Source organism: Pseudonaja textilis, chromosome 15, assembly GCF_049901715.1.
Source record: "Pseudonaja textilis isolate UNSWEBS1 chromosome 15, rPseTex1.2, whole genome shotgun sequence".
NCBI classification, from domain to species: Eukaryota; Metazoa; Chordata; class Lepidosauria; order Squamata; family Elapidae; genus Pseudonaja; species Pseudonaja textilis.
In genome coordinates this window covers 11,920,026-11,935,342 of record NC_142004.1, presented here as the reverse complement: position 1 = coordinate 11,935,342, position 15,317 = coordinate 11,920,026, and the positions used below count along the sequence as shown (strand labels likewise).

General features: G+C 48.9%; 1 protein-coding gene across 4 annotated transcripts in view; it reads left to right on the top strand.

The window, feature by feature from the left end:
* The window catches only part of SFI1 (SFI1 centrin binding protein), a 49,514-nt gene that overhangs the window by 535 nt on the left and 33,662 nt on the right, over positions 1–15,317 (top strand). For 2 of the 4 annotated variants that reach the window (XM_087913554.1, XM_087913555.1), the window contains exons 2-10: positions 638–696; positions 3,103–3,267; positions 4,523–4,594; positions 5,774–5,884; positions 9,309–9,403; positions 11,548–11,665; positions 13,295–13,397; positions 13,557–13,713; positions 15,086–15,235. In XM_087913554.1, the coding sequence (XP_087769680.1) occupies positions 674–696; positions 3,103–3,267; positions 4,523–4,594; positions 5,774–5,884; positions 9,309–9,403; positions 11,548–11,665; positions 13,295–13,397; positions 13,557–13,713; positions 15,086–15,235 (994 nt within the window). In that variant the 5' untranslated portion in view covers positions 638–673. Of the gene's footprint in view, positions 1–130; positions 269–637; positions 697–3,102; positions 3,268–4,522; positions 4,595–5,773; positions 5,885–9,308; positions 9,404–11,547; positions 11,666–13,294; positions 13,398–13,556; positions 13,714–15,085; positions 15,236–15,317 lie in introns of those variants that run through there. The other 2 variants (XM_026717022.2, XM_087913556.1) reach the window with 2 other exon arrangements.

The following is a 15,317-nucleotide window of genomic DNA, read 5'->3' as shown; positions in this document are numbered from 1 at the left end:
CGTGGGCTTTGGGGAGGGTGTACATCACGAGCGGCAGGCGGGTGCCATGTCGGGGCTGTGCGGGAAGGGTCCTTCAGGCGGCCCGGAAGGCAGCCTGCTGAGGACCCTTCGAAAAGGCGGAGCCACGCGCGAACGGACGGTGGCCGGGTTGGGACCGCGCTCATCCGGCGCGAAGAAGTCCGCGAAGGCGCCCAGCGGTTCGGAGCAGCCTTTTTCCCCACAGCCCAGCGCGTTCTTTGGGCCGGCTTCGGGCGCTCGGCCGACGGCGGTATGCCGCTTTAGCCGCCGAGTTTCCTCGGGCTGGAGGGGCGAGAGGGCGCGGCCCCTCGGACGTCTTTGCCGGGGATGGGGGCGAGTGAGGCGACACCCGCCCCCCCGTGCGCACTTTGCGTATGCCCAGACTTGCAGGGGTCTCCAACCTTGGCCCCTTTAAGACTGGTGGACTTCAACTCCCAGAATTCCTCAGCCAGCAAAGCCGGTGGAGTTAGAGCAAAGCTGGCTGAGGAATTCTGGGAGTTGAAGTCCACCAGTCTCAAGCGGCCAAGGTTGGAGACCCCTGACACGCCAAGCCGGGTCCAAACAGGTCGTTTGAATGTGCGAACTCGGGACTAACACAAGTCCTTTTTTCCCCTGCCAGAAATCGGGGGCTCCGCCTGGACGGGAAGGGCGCCCAATGGAGAGGAAGGGCCGGGGCAGGTGAGAAGGACCGGCTGCTCTCACCTGGGTGGCGGGGACAAAAGCGCCTTTTTGGGGGAGGCGGGGAATAATGTCTGCTTGGGGGAGGTCAGTCCTCGGGAAGGTACCATTTTTAAGGACTCTGCCTTGCAAATAAAAACTGGCTGGTGAGAAAGAGCAGCAGGGCCAGAACGGCTGCCGTCCACCACACCTGGGTCATGCATTACCTTAAGACAGTGGTCTTCACACTTGACAGCTTTAAGACTTATGGACTTCAACTCCCAGCATTCCCCAGCTAACATGACTGCAGGAGGAATTCTGGGAGTTGAAGTCTTAAAGTTGCCCAGTTTGGAGACCTCTGCCTTAAGGTTTAGCCATACCAGCCGGTCCTTGCTTACCGACCGCTCATTCTGTGACTGTTCAAAACGAAGCACTCTGATGATGAATGCAAGAGATTTAGTGGGGGGGGGTTAAAGTGGCTGGGCTGCAGCACCCCCTGCTGGCCTTAGGATCACCGCTTCACAGCTGGCTTCCCACAATTGGTCAATGGAGAATCCTGCGGGAAGTCTTAAAGCTGATTGATTCATTTGCTGGCCGAAATCATTAGTAGGATGCAGTCACGTGGTGTTTCATTTTAATGACCTTGTGGCTTAGTGACCAAATTGCAAGTTGGAATTGCAGGTGGTAAGTGAGGACGGCCTGTCCTGATTTCATTCAAAGGAAATGTTGAGGGATTAATAGCCTCTACATTTGACTTCTCTTATTTTGTTTGCCAAGCTCCCTCCTGCTCTACTATCTGAATGTGTTTTTTTGTGGAATTGTAGAGAATGCATTGAATTACATCCGTGTGATAGTTTTTCTATTGACTAAGGTGAGCCTTTGGTCCCACTCATGCTGGCTCAGGAGTTCTGGGAGTTGAAGTCCACTGCATTCAGTTTTGGTCGCCACGGTGTAAAATCGATGCTGGGACTCTAAAAAGAGTGCAGAGAAGAGCAAGAAAGATGATTAGGGGACTGGAGGCTAAAACATACAGAGAATGGTTGCTAGAAGAATTGGATATCTCTAGTTTGATGAAAAGAAGGACTACGGGAGGCATGATAGCTGTCTTCCAGTATCTCAGGGGCTGCCCCAAAGAAGAAGAGGGGGTCAAGCTATTCTCCAAAACACCTGAGGGCAGGACAAGAAGCAATGGATGAAAACTAACCAAGGAGAGAAGGAACCTGGAAGTAAGGAGAAATTTCCTGACAGGACAATTAACCAGTGGAACAACTTGCCTCCAGAAGTTGTGAATGCTCCAACACTGGAAGTTTTTTAAAAGATGTTGGATAACCATTTGCCTGAAGTGGTGTTGGATTTCCTGCCTAGGCAGGGGGTTGGACTAGAAGACCTCCAAGGTCCCTTCCAACACTGTTATTCTAGTAAAGGTCATTAGGGGGCCATAGCTGCTCAGCCTGCTTTAGAAACTTAGAAATATTATCTCGGTTTGCATATTTTATTACGCTGCAGTATGGTTTGCTTGGTTTTGGTTTAACTTATTTAGGGAACCCAACTGTTGCTTGCTATCTGCATTGCAGTTAGTCCTTGACTTTTAACTAGTCATTTATAATAGACCTACTTTGGGGCTAGTTATGACCCAAATTGGAAATTCTGACCTCCCCGTGGTCATGTGGCCAGACCTCAAGTGCTTGGCAACATAGCCTCATTTAACTTATTTGCAATATCCTCTGGTCATATGACTGTATTTTTTGACGGTTTTGCCAAAACCTGGCACTTCTGATGTTTGGCAGAACCACACCCATAGTAAACCAGGTTTCTTTAATGATCATAGCATTTGCTAATGACCTCAGCAAAAGAGGTCATAAAATAGGCCAATATTGACCTGTTTTATGACTGTCATAAATGTAACCATGATGGACAGGCCTCCATTGCAGTTGAGGAATGCCTGCAGTGTCTATCTTAGCATTAAATTATGTGGAGCCTGAATTTCAGGCAGGTTGGTTTAAAGAAGCTGATTTGCCTGCCAATACTGTCAACATTAGAAACAGAAAAATAAAGCTATTGTAGCAGAAAAGATTTGAAGAAATAACAGAGTTGGAAGGGATCTTGTAGTCCAACCCTCTGCTTAGGCAGGAAACCCTATACCATTTCAGGCAAAAGCTTGTCCCATCTCTTCTTAAAAACTTCCAGTGACGGAGCATCCACAACTTCTGGAGGCAGGTTGTTCAGCTGTTTAATTATTCTGGTAGGAAATTTCTCCTTAGTTCTCAGTTGCTTCTTTCCTTGATCCGTTTGGCTTCCTGCCTGCCTTCAGGTGGAGGATCTCTGATGAGGTGGCTCATTTTTGAAATTATTTGGCGTTTCTGTATCTATGTAAAATAGTATTAAACTATATTTCTAATGATAATAATTATAGTTTTTGTTTTAAAGTTCCAAGTTTCAAAAGGCACAGAAACCACCTAAAGAATGTATGGGCCGTCAGCCGATACCTTGTCACCCCAACAGAAATTCTGGGCAAAGTGGCAGTTGTCGGATTTTATATCGTGTGATGTATACTTGGAACCGAGGTGGAAGGTTGAAAGAACTTCGTATTAGGTAAGAATGGAATTTGAGTTATAAGTATTTTCTGTTACTCTGAATGACCTATTAGAAATGGCAGGTGTGTGCAAGAATGAGATCTTAAAATGGGACTTTTGAAACGTGTTTCCTTTTTGTCCACCTGTTTAGTATTTTTCAGTGATTTATGCTTCAATCATAAGTCACAGTAACTGGAATACATCGAAAGGTACATCCCAGTAACATAGGTTCAGAGAAAATATAACTTAGATGGAATCTAAACCAAGGGTGGGCAACCTTGTTAACTTTAAGTCTTGTGGATTTCAACTCCCAGCCAACCATAGGAGTTGAACTCCACAAGTCTTAAAGTCAACAAAGTTGGACACCCCTGATCTAAACCAACTTCTTGCTTGTGAAAGCATTCCCCAGTGAGTGCCACAAATTGTTTTAGCAGAGGTGAATGCTGTTTTGCATGTGAGAGTTTCAAAACAAAGAAGTAAGTGTTGCTTAAAAAGACCTTTAAGCATCTTTTTGTACAAGCTGCTGCCAAGCCAGACAGGGTGATATAAGGAGCTGATTTAATGCACCCCTGGTGGGATTCACTTGCTGCATTCAACTGGAAGTGGCTTGACTATAGTTAGTTGTATATGTCAAAACCAGCACAAGTTCAACCATGTTTTGTGTAATCAGGTACAGTTGAAATTAATTTTTTTCAACCATAAAGCAGTGTTACAAGTCACAGGGAGTGGCTTCATAGAAGATGCTAAGCAAATTAGTCAGTGCAGTGTGTGAACCAGGTCACTGGATCAGTTATGTTGTCCTGCACCTCAAGAAGCAAAAGGAGTTTTTAAATCAAGTAAAACTCTGCTCCTTTTTGCTGATCTTCTCAAAAGGATGCTTAAAGCCGCAACAGAAGAGAGCTTTTGTGGCCATTTCAGGGAGGTTTAGAATCTAAGGGCCCAGAGGGGGGTCTGATTCCATTTAATCCATTTTTATAAATAGGTGGGGCTTTTTAAAAGATGGCTATTGGCTTCCGTGATCTAAACAGATTTGTTTGGCATCCTTGGGCATCTGGACTGCCAAACTCTGAATGGTTTGAACAGGTCAAGAATGAGCCATCTCTCAGCCAGGTTTCACAGAAGCTCCATTTCCTACCTCCACTTGTAGTTCCTATGACTCTGCTAGAGAAAATGGAACGTCTTAAAAATAGGTTTATTTAGGACAGACTGAGGCAAAGGTTTGGAGAAGAAAAGCCTGGGGCCAAGAAGCATTGCAGTCTCCATTTGTTTCCCAGGCACCTGGCAAGGAAATTTTTTTACCTGTGGAAGAGGAAGACATTTGGAAGAGTCCTGCCATCCAAGGCCAGGTAAGCTTTTGGCTCAAATATGTTTGCATTTCTGCAGTGAGACTACAAAAACATGGTATCGTCAGGAGTGATTTATCTATAGGCCAGTCAAGAGAAAAGGAGGGCTCGGGGAGACGTGACAGCATCTTCCAATATTTGAGGGGTTGCCACAAAGAGGAGCGGGGTCAAATTATTCCCCAAAACACAGAGGGCAGGACAAGAAACCATGGATAGAAACTAATCAAAGAGAGAAGCAACCTGGAACTAAGGAGAAACTTCCTAACAGTGAGGAGAATTAACCAGTGGAACAGCTGGCCACCAGAAGTTGTGGGGGTTCCATCACTGGAAGTTTTTAAGAAGAGACTGGACAGTCACTTATCTGAAATGGTAGAGGGTCTCCTGCTTGAGCAGGGGGCTGGACTAGAAGACCTCCAAGGTCCCTCCCAGCTCTGTTCTGTTCATTCTATCCAAACTTTCATTCCCATAATCTTTAACTGGGTGAAATGGCATGAACTGGGCAAACCGTCTTTGATCTGGACTAACTAGCAGAATATGTCAAAAATCTAAGTCAAAAATCTAAGACCAGTGACTCCCCATTTTGGCAAATTTTATAAAACACTTTTTGACATTAAACATGATGATAAAACACTTTATGACATAATATGGTCCCAACCATCGATCTCGGCTCTGGTGCTGAGAAAGGAGGAGCAACCAGCCAGCCCCCAAGGTCACATTTCCCCAAGATGCATTTCTGACGCTTCTGCTGCTGTAAGTGGACACGCGTTAGCTATTGTGTTTGCCTTGGAGCAGGGGGCTGGAGATCTGGATGCAGAGGGCTTTGCCATGACCAAGGGGGCTTCCTGGGTTGGCTGAATTGGGCTGCCCCCCAGGGCTTCCACAGGCCAAATGAGCTGATTAGAGCCGGGGTCTCCAATCTTGTCAACTTTAAGACTTGTGGACTTCAACTCCCAGAATTCCTCAGCCAGCAGAGCAAAAGCAAAAGGAAAGCTGGCTGAGGAATTCTGGGAGTTGAAGTCCACAAGTCTTAAAAGTTGACAAGGTTGGAGACCCCTGCATTAGAGGGTCCAGGAGAGGATGTGGGTAGTTCTCTCAAATGCTTAGTTAGCTCCAGATGTCCTTTGTGAGACTGCGCCAGAGCACACACTAAATTGGTGTGTTTTCATTGTCATCTCTCTGCAGGGCTTATTTTGTTCAGAAAATGCTGCAGAAAACCTTTGGAGAGTGGAAGGAGGAATGGTGGGTCCTTTGCAGAGAATGGAAACTTACCGTCAGAGCCGACTGCCATTACAGGTCTGTGCAAGAGGTGTTCTGATACCACCTGGCTCTTTGGGCCAGGAATCCATTTGAGACGGTTAGAAAATTGCTCTCATTTCCCAGGCTTATGTTGTCTTTCCTGCATCCTAGCTATTAAAAAAAAGGTCCTGTTCAGGCATTGCACTAAACCATGATGCATGCTAACTACAGTTTAGATCCGTGATGGCGAACCTATGGCATGTGTGCCACAGGTGGCAGGCGGAGCCATTTGTGCGGGCACGTGAGCCCCAGGCAAAGTTACCTGCACTGCGCATGCGTGCGCCTCCCAGCTGATTTTTGGCTGGTTTGCGGCCTTTTTCGGCCTCCCAAAGGCTTGAGGGAAGCCTCTGCAGCCTTTGGAAGCTGAAAAACAGGCCCGTTTCATCACTTCCTGTATTTCCGGAAATACCGGAAGTGACAAAACAGTCCCATTTTTCAGCCTCCAAAGTTTTCAGAGGCTTCCCTTGAGCCTCTGGGAAGCCAAAAATCAGCTGGGAGGCACAGTGCAGGTAAGGGGGCTGCGGGGAGGGAATCACGCACACGTGCACAGAAGGCGTGGGCCCCCCGTGCGCATTGCCTTCTGGGTGCTGGCATGTGAGCACAATTTTTGGCACAGGAGCCCAAAAAGGTGAGCCACCACTGATCCTAAACCGTCTTGAGCCAGGCAAACCAGATTAGCGTTGTTTATCTGTGTTTAGTTTCCATCTACTCAACATTTCTCTTCTGGGTCTCTGAAGATAAAACAAAATCTATATTCGACTAACATTCTTGTTCCTCTTATCCTTAACAGAGCAAAAGCAACAATTTTTCAACCAAGATAACCTCCAAAGGGCTAACTTGCAAAATGTGCCAACAATCTGAGACCATGGAGTTGAAGTTTGGCAAATGTTCTCAAACACCTTATGACATTAAACAGGATCATAAAACACTTTATGGCATAATATGGCACCTCCCCCAACATTTCCTGTGCTGAGGTTTTGGGCTGGTCAGTTCAGTGGGGGCTGCTTTCCATGCAGAGCCACCTCTGAAGGTCTCCCAACGTCCCCAGGGAAGGCAGGACTTTGGAAGTCCTGTGACTGTTGAAGTCACTGAGGAATCCGGGAAGGAATGTCTCTGAAAGAATGGCTAATAGATCATGGGTTGTCCAGTATGAAATAATATTTTGAAATGTTAAACTAAACCATAGTTCAGGGGTCTCCAACCTTGGCAACTGTAATCCTGGAGGACTTCAACTCCCAGAATTCCCCAGCCATCTTTCTGGGAGTTGAAGTCCTCCAGGCTTAAAAGTTGCCAAGGCTGGAGGGCCCTGCCATAGTTGGGGTCCAGTCTCCAATGTTAAAATAATTTGTTTCATCCCGTATTAGTAAGTCAAATGTAAGCGCTCTCCTTGAATTGTTCTAGTTCCTTCTGGGTTCCCTCTAGTGTCCAATCTTCAAGTACCTATCTTAAAAAAAAGGATTTAAAAAAAAGATATTTTCTCATGGCAAGAATTCTTATTCCAAAATCTTTTCAAATTTATGTAGACCGTTTAGTCCATTTGTAACTTTCTAAAATCAAAAATTTGATCACTTTTTTGCTGTTTATTCCAGGGGAAAAAATGTTCCTTGTATTTCAAATTTCTTTTGTTAGGGATTGAAGGAAATTAATCAGGTGCTGTAAAATTTGTTGATCTAAAGTTTCCTAACAACTGAAAAGTTGTTAATAAGCAGTTTCCAAAAGGGATGAAAAGAGGAAGCATGCAAACCTCGTGTCCTTTTGAGGACACTGACCATTTGAGCAAGATAGCTGTTCTCTCGCCTCCCAGAGCTCTAAAGCTACAAGAGGCCACTATCTTGCAGTCTCCTTGGGGGGAGCAGTTGTCTGGAGTACTGGTCGCCAACCAGTGGGCCGGGGACCACTGGTGGTCCGTGAGAAAGGCCTCCTGCTCCAAGAGGCTGCGCTGGCGCAACAAGTCTCACTAAGACTCATTTCTGGTGGAGTTTGGGGGAGAGAAAGAAAGACTTCTGCTGCTTTCCTTGCATGAAGCCAAAAGTCTCTTTCTCTCTCTCTCTCTCTCTCTCTCTCTCTCTCTCTCTCTCTCTCTCCCCCACCCCAATTAACGGAGCTGGAGACGGTATCCTGCAATCACAAATAAAGAATGGTCGATCAGTAGGAAAACGGGGTAGGGAATTTTCCTGCAGACTTTTTTGGGGATTTTCCCCAAAATCCGTGGGATTTAAAATGATGAGTTTGGTAGTTCCTGAGGTCCAAAACGTTGGCAACCCCTGGTCTGGAGCACTTGTGGGTAATCTCAAGGCCATTCGTTGCCCAGAGAGAAATTACAAAGGTCACTGGCTCTTCACCACAGTCATCAGTTCCTCTTTTAGTGGAGCCACTTTGTCATTTCTTCCCTGGAGGTCCCAGTTTCCTCTTCTTTGGAAAGGGGAAAAGTACGGAACCTGTTGCTTAACTGTAACAGAGACCACATTTATTAAAAATATCACTCTTCTCATTCCTGCCTGGAGAAATGGAAATTCAGGCCCTTCCATGAAGGCTTCCACTTACTTGGCTTTCTCATCCACTCCCTGCGGCTAATTTTGGTGGCCTTCCCAAGTTTCCCATGGAGTTTTTTTAAAACAAGAAAGAAACAGAAATGCCCTGAGTATTCTTATAAAGCATCTGAGATAGCCAGTTTTCCTGTGTACCAACCTGCTACTGGATCCTGCAGGAAAAGTCTCCCTGGTACTGACCCTTAATACACACACACACACACACACACACACACACACACACACACAGGGAGGGAGGAAGACAGAGACAGAGAGACTTGTAAAATAGTTCATTTAGCAAGAAGGGTTTGATATGAAAGCATTTGCAGAAATCCCTCCAGCACATACTGTATTATCTAGACCCGGGATGGCGAATCTATGGCATGCAGAGCCATTTGTGTGGGCAGGCAAGCCCCAGGCAAACTTAGCCCCACACTGCACATGCGCTTACCTCACAGATGATTTTCAGTCTGTTTGAGGCCTTTTTCAGCCTGCCAGAGGCTTGAGGGAAGCCTCTGCAGCCTTTGCAGGCCGAAAAATAGGCCCGTTTCATCACGTAACTGTATTTCCAGAAGTGATGAAATGGGCCCATTTTTCAGGCTGCAAAGACTTCCCTCAAGTCTCTGGGAGGCTGAAAAAGGCCTCAAGTGGGCCAAAAATCAGTTGGGAGATGCAGTGCAGGTGAGGAGGTGGCGTGTGGGGGGATTGTGTACGCATGCGCAGGGGGCGTGGGGGGGGCGCGCATTGCCTTCTGGGTGCTGGCACGCGAATGCACACACAGTTTTTGTCACAGGAGCCCAAAAAGGTTAGTCACCACTGATCTAGACTCTAGATGAGCCACAGCTCCACCTGATCCTGTATGCTGACCAAGCCTTCCGTTCTCCATTGGTCAGGTATTTTCTCTACCACAAGGTCTTTCAGGCTTGGAGGTCCTACCTGCTCCAGCAACGAGCAAAGAAGCTCACCTACCGCATTGCAGCAGCCCATGGTGAGAAGGTGTTGGGGCGGGGGGACTGGACTGGGCAGGGGAGTGAGGGTTGGGGCTTGATTCTCAGAAGGAGCTCAAGGCCACTTCCCCCTCATGTGCCCCTTCCTGTTTGTGCCCGCCCAAGAGTTCCTTCTCTTGTTGGCCTACTTTTTAAAAAATCCTTTCCAATAGAGAAGGAAAGCTACCCTATTGCAAACCAGAGGGCAAATCTGGCTTTCTACCTGCAGAAAGGCTGAGGGCCTCTTCCGGACAGTTTGCCACCTGGTGGGAAAGTGCCTACCCAGAGCAGGTACCCTGCTTGTGCCCACAGTCTCTTCCTGGAAATGCTTCTGGGCCTCTAGAGTTTTCTCCTCCCGACTCACAAGTGCTGCCGCTCGGCTGGGGAGGGGGCGATGGCATGGAAGGCCCAGGGCTTTCCCCCTTGCCTGGAAGTACCTCGGCTGCTGCAGGCAAAGGCCTTTCCCGTGGCTCTTTCATTTTGGCTTTCCTTTTGATTTGATCTCTTGTTCATGTGCTTCCATGATTTTATTACATTGCTGTAAACCACCCAGAATTACTTCGGGTGCTGCCCTACTCACCCAAGAAGTCCGTGTTGGTTTAGAGAGAGCTTTATTTTTTCAGGTTTTCAGCTCACTCACAGCTGCTTGATTAGAACAGCAATTTGGCTCCAGACCAAGTGGATAACAAGGAAATGAACATACGGCAAAAGAGAAGCCAAAATCTAATCTGAGGCTTGGAGCCTCCCGTTAGGTTCGTCAGCCAGTCCGCTGGTCAGAGTTTACAAGTAGAATTCTCAGGGACAGCCCAGGAGAGGAGTTTAGAGGGGGTCATTTCCAAGCGAAACCGGCCACGAACAAACCCCAGAGTTAAACGTCCAGGCAATGGCCAATTAGTCCATCAGACAGATAACCAGCTGCTCAAAGAAGGTCCAAAACACACACCCAGAACCTCCCAGCAACTTAAACTCAGTCCCCCACAAACTGCAGCGTCCCACAAACAAACATCTGGCCAAGACCCACACACCTTGCTTCCAGCAATGCCTCCTTCTGCCTGCTGGGCTAAATAGCTCCCAGTGCAGCCCCTCAAGAAGGGCGGGGCCTTTTCCCCAGCCACCTGGCAGACCTCTGCCTCTGGCATTGACTACAGCAGGCAGTTCCTCCCCCTCTTCCTCCCTGGCCTGCAGGCTCTCCCACAGCCGAGACCTGTCCTGCTGGCAGTTCAGCGTCGGTCATTCTTGACATGCCAGGAACGATCTCATTCTCCCTCCAGGCCTCTGAGGAGGAAGCAGAGGAGTCCTCATCCCTAGGAGGCATCACACTTAGATGAGATGGGCAGTGCAGATATTGGGTGCAGCAAAGTTGGGATCTGGCGTCCACTTTGCCTCTTCTGCCATGGCTAAGTATCCCCCCCACCCCCCACCCCCGAAGTTCAGTGAGTTCCTTCCACCCTTCCAGAAACACAGTTCCAGCATTCCTGGAAAGAGCTGATGCCAAGAGCCGCGAAAGTAGAAAGGCTAATCAGGACTTTTGCCTCATTGCCATGCTGTATTAAGAAGAACCACGGGGTCTCTTCTCCCCCGGAGCCCCTTTCCAAAGGAGAGAGAGGGGGGGTGTTTGTGGCCACTGGCCTCTGCGGTGCTTCTCTTCCCAGCGCCTGCTTGGTTGCACGGCTGAGGTTCTTCATCAAACACCCACTTCCTGTTGGTTCCAAAGTACCTCGTGACCCAGTAACTCTCAGGAAATCTGCCACACGCCTCTGGGTTGGGTTTGACCCTCGTTCTTCCTGGATGCTTCTGTTCTTCCCAAACGGTCCTCCCTCTCCCTCCCCTGGTTCTCACCTGCTTCCCTGCCTGATTATGGCTTCCTTCAACTAATGTTTCTTCGGTTGGGATGCTGGAGGTCCTGCTCTCTTCCATGCCCTCAGTTCTCCTCCTCCTAGGACAGACACGTTCCCCAAGGGATTGAAAACCCACATTTTACCAAAACAAAGGCAAGCTTCTGACTTAATTAAACCATGATGTAGTTTGCTTGGTGAGCCAAGCTTTGGACTTGATTAGCAAACTGTGGTTAAAGCGTAGCTTGGCGTAACGTATGAACCTAACTGGTGTTCCTTGTTCTAATGACCTCGCCAACCGTCTTCCACAGCAACCAAGCAGAAAACCCTCCGGAGTTGGCAGCGTTGGCTGAGCTACATCCAGCTCCGCAGGATGAAGCAGTGGATGCTCCGGGAGGCACTGCACTTCCGGCAGCAGAGCACTCTGCGGTGAGAAACCCGGGGCGGCGGGGGGAGACGGGGGGGTTGAATGGGATGGAATATAGTCTGGATTCCCAGGAGGGAGGGGCTGCACTCCAGAGTTTTAGTTTTAGTTTACTTTATTGTCATTGCACCTCATACAATGAAACTAAATACCATCCTCAGTGCATACCACAACCACGAAAATAAACACAAACACACATCCTTCACACCCCGTACATGGAACTGAAAACCCCTGCTATTGCATTTATATTTCACTATACAGTAGAATTCAGTATAGTTACTGCTGTGGGATAGAAGCTGTTTTCATCCTATTTGTCCTTGTTTTATATTATTCTGTACCGTCTGCCTGATGGGCCCTTTTGACCAGGGCTACAATGTGAGCCCCCCAGGTCAGGTCTCCTTTTAGGGTAACACCCAGAAACTTAAAACTGGTCCCTTGCTCCACTCGGTCTCCATGGATAAGCCAGGGCTGGAGGTCTGTTCTGTTCCTTCTATAGTCCACTATAAGCTCCTTGGTCTTATTGGTGTTGAGGACCAAGTTATTGTCTCCACACCACGAAAGCAACCGTTGGTCCACCTCATCTCAGTAGGCAGACTCATCCCCCACCCGGAGATGAGTCCCACCACTGTTAAGGACCGAGAGACAGCGAAGTTCAGATACAGATAGACTTCAACTTACAACCATAATTGTAAGTTGCTAAGTGAGACAGTTAGGTGAGCTTTGCCTCATTTGACGTCCTTTCTTGCCACCGTTATTAAGTGAATCACTGCAGCCGCTCAGTCAGTAATACAACTATGAAGTGAATCTGGCTTCCCCACTGAATTTTGTCAAAGGGTCACAAAAAGTGATCGCACGATCCTGGGACACCGCAACTGTCATAAAGACATGCCAGTTGCCAAGCACCTGGATTTTGATCACATGATTGTTGGGGTGATATAAGTGTCATAAATGTGGGAAAGGGACATACGTCTCTTTTTCCCAGTGCCATTGTACCTTTGAAGAGTCAACCAAACGAACCAGGGTTAAGTCAAGGATCACCTGTGGTTCAGTTGGGAGGAAAGGGGGCAAGTCAGCGCCTTCCTAGGAGCTTCCAGAGTTGGTGAGGGTGGTTGTTGACTTGAGTTTGGCAGGAAGAAAATGGCGCTTCGTGGCCTCCAGTTTTGGGAACTCAAGAGGTGACCCCCTAACTTTGCAGAGTGTCAGGATTCTGGCAGTTACCCCCATTTAAATCATGACCCTTGAGCCAAACTTCCAGAACTTAAAAAGGATGCATTGGGAGTTAAACTGTCCGGCACTGCCTGGGTGCAGCCGAACCCGAGACACACAACGCACCATCACCCCCGACCCCGGTCTTCCCCCACCCCCTGGGTGTATCCCGATTCACACTCTCCAATGGGACACATCCATAGCCAAGAGTCACCAGTCATGCTCTCCAGTTAGAATTTTGCCCGGCAGAAACTTCAGTCGTGTAGTTACTATCTTTGAAAACATTTATGGAATGCACTTTGGGGTTGCAAGCTGCCGCACTGCTGCCCCCTCCCTTTCTGTTGGCAACTCCAAAAAAAACCATAGAAATATTTCATGAGTTGACACAGAGCCCTTGACGTTCTCAAATCTCTTCCTGTTTCAAGCAGGCTCTCTTGGGGATTGTGGCAGAAGCGATGGTGCCAGAGACAGGTGTACCATGGGATGGAGTCCCAGGCCCTTCAGCAGTGGGCACACAGCGTGCAACTTCATGTGAGTCCAGAACCTTCACGGACTTTGGGATGGCTGAGCTCCCGCGCCCTAAGACCCTGGGGTTTGTGGAATGAGGGCAGGGCCCTGGTTGGTCCGCTTTAGTTTGGCCTTCCGTGCCTGCCTCTGGCTCTTAGCTTCCCTGGTCACTCTTCTTACCAGGCCTGGCTGCAATGGAAGGCCCTCAACAGACAACGCCAGCAGGAGAGGGCGACAGCCGTCTGGGCAGCGAGGTGCCTGCAGCACTGGGCGATGAGGAAGGCCTGGAGGTCCTGGCTCCAGTATGTGAACCAGCGGAGGGAGAAGCGGCACAGGAGCAGTGAGTGTCCCAAAAGGAGTCCCTTTCTCCCGCGTGGCAAGTGCGGTGTGTGTGTGTGTGTGTCTCCTGGATGGGAGGGTTACGAGGCGTGGGCTGAGGCAAGTGACCCCAACAGAGGCGATTCTGCAGGCCAGGGGTCTCCAACCCTGGCAACTTTAAGACTGGTGGACTTCAACTCCCAGAAATCCAATCTGAGGTTTGGAGCCTCCCATTAGGTTCGTCAGCCAGTCCACTGGTCAGACTTTACAAGTAGAATTTGCAGGGACAGCCCAGGAGATGAGTTTAGAGGGGGTCATTTCCAAGCGAAACCGGCCACGAACAAACCCCAGAGTTAAACGTCCAGGCAATGGCCAATTAGTCCATCAGACAGATAACCAGATGCTCAAACAAGGTCCAAAACACACACCCAATCCCCCTAGCTCATGAACTGCAGCATCCCACAAACAAACATCTGGCCACGACCCACACACCTTGCTTCCAGCAATGCCTCCTTCTGCCTGCTGGGCTAAATAGCTCCCAGTGCAGCCCCTCAAGAAGGGCGGGGCCTTTTCCCCAGCCACCTGGCAGACCTCTGCCTCTGGCATTGACTACAGCAGGCAGCTCCTCTCCCTCTTCCTCCCTGACCTGCAAGCTCTCCCCAGCCGAGGCAAAGCTAGCTGAGGAATTCTGGGAGTTGAAGTCCACAAGTCTTAAAGTGGCCAAGGTTGGAGACCCCTGTTCCAGGCCAAGTCCATTGGCTGATGTCAAACTACGTCCAGGTGGAGGAGTCAAGGCCATGAATGGGATGGCAAAGTTTACGGTATCCACACGTGGACTTGAAGGCATTAGTTGAACTTCTTAGGGTGAAGTAACCGTTCTAGGGCAGGGGATTCTTTTGGACAGTTGGCCTTGTATTAAATCCTGTTTTTCACTCCAGGATCCATAGATGAACACCTCCCTCTAGGACAGCTAGTCCTCCAATTACAAGAGTTCCTTTAGTGACCCTTCAAAGTTACAACGGCACTGAAAATGTGACTTAGGACCGTTTTTCACACTTACAGCCATTGCAGCCTCCCCCATGGCCACAGGATCAACATCCGGATGCTTGGCCACTGAGTCATACTTACGACAGTGGCCGCATCCTTGAATCGCGTGTTCCCCTGTTGCGACCTTCCGGCCAGCAAAAGTCAATGGGGAATTGACAGTTTCACTTAACAACTACGTGACTCCCTTAACAACTGCAGGGATTCACCTGACAAGAATCCACTTAGTTAACCACCAGGGGAATTCACAGCAACATAAATTTCTGGGTTCGGCTAGAGGGGTAACTGGAGGACTCTCCCCGTATCAGGAGAAGGTCTCCATCCTCCTGAGGTCCTGTCTGTCTCCCCAGGGCTGGCTTTGCAGCACCATCACGCCCAGCTCCTCCACCGGCACTTCGCGGCCTGGCAACTAGCGCAGAGACACCAGGAGCAGTCGGAGCACCTCGCCCAGCAGGCAGCCGGCACAGCCTTGCGAAGGGCTTTTGCCCGGTGGGAATTCTGTATCCGCTTCCTGGGCTCTCCTGCTGTTGGGGGTGAATTGAACTGAGTTGGAATTCTTTATTGTCATTGTACGTACGGTGT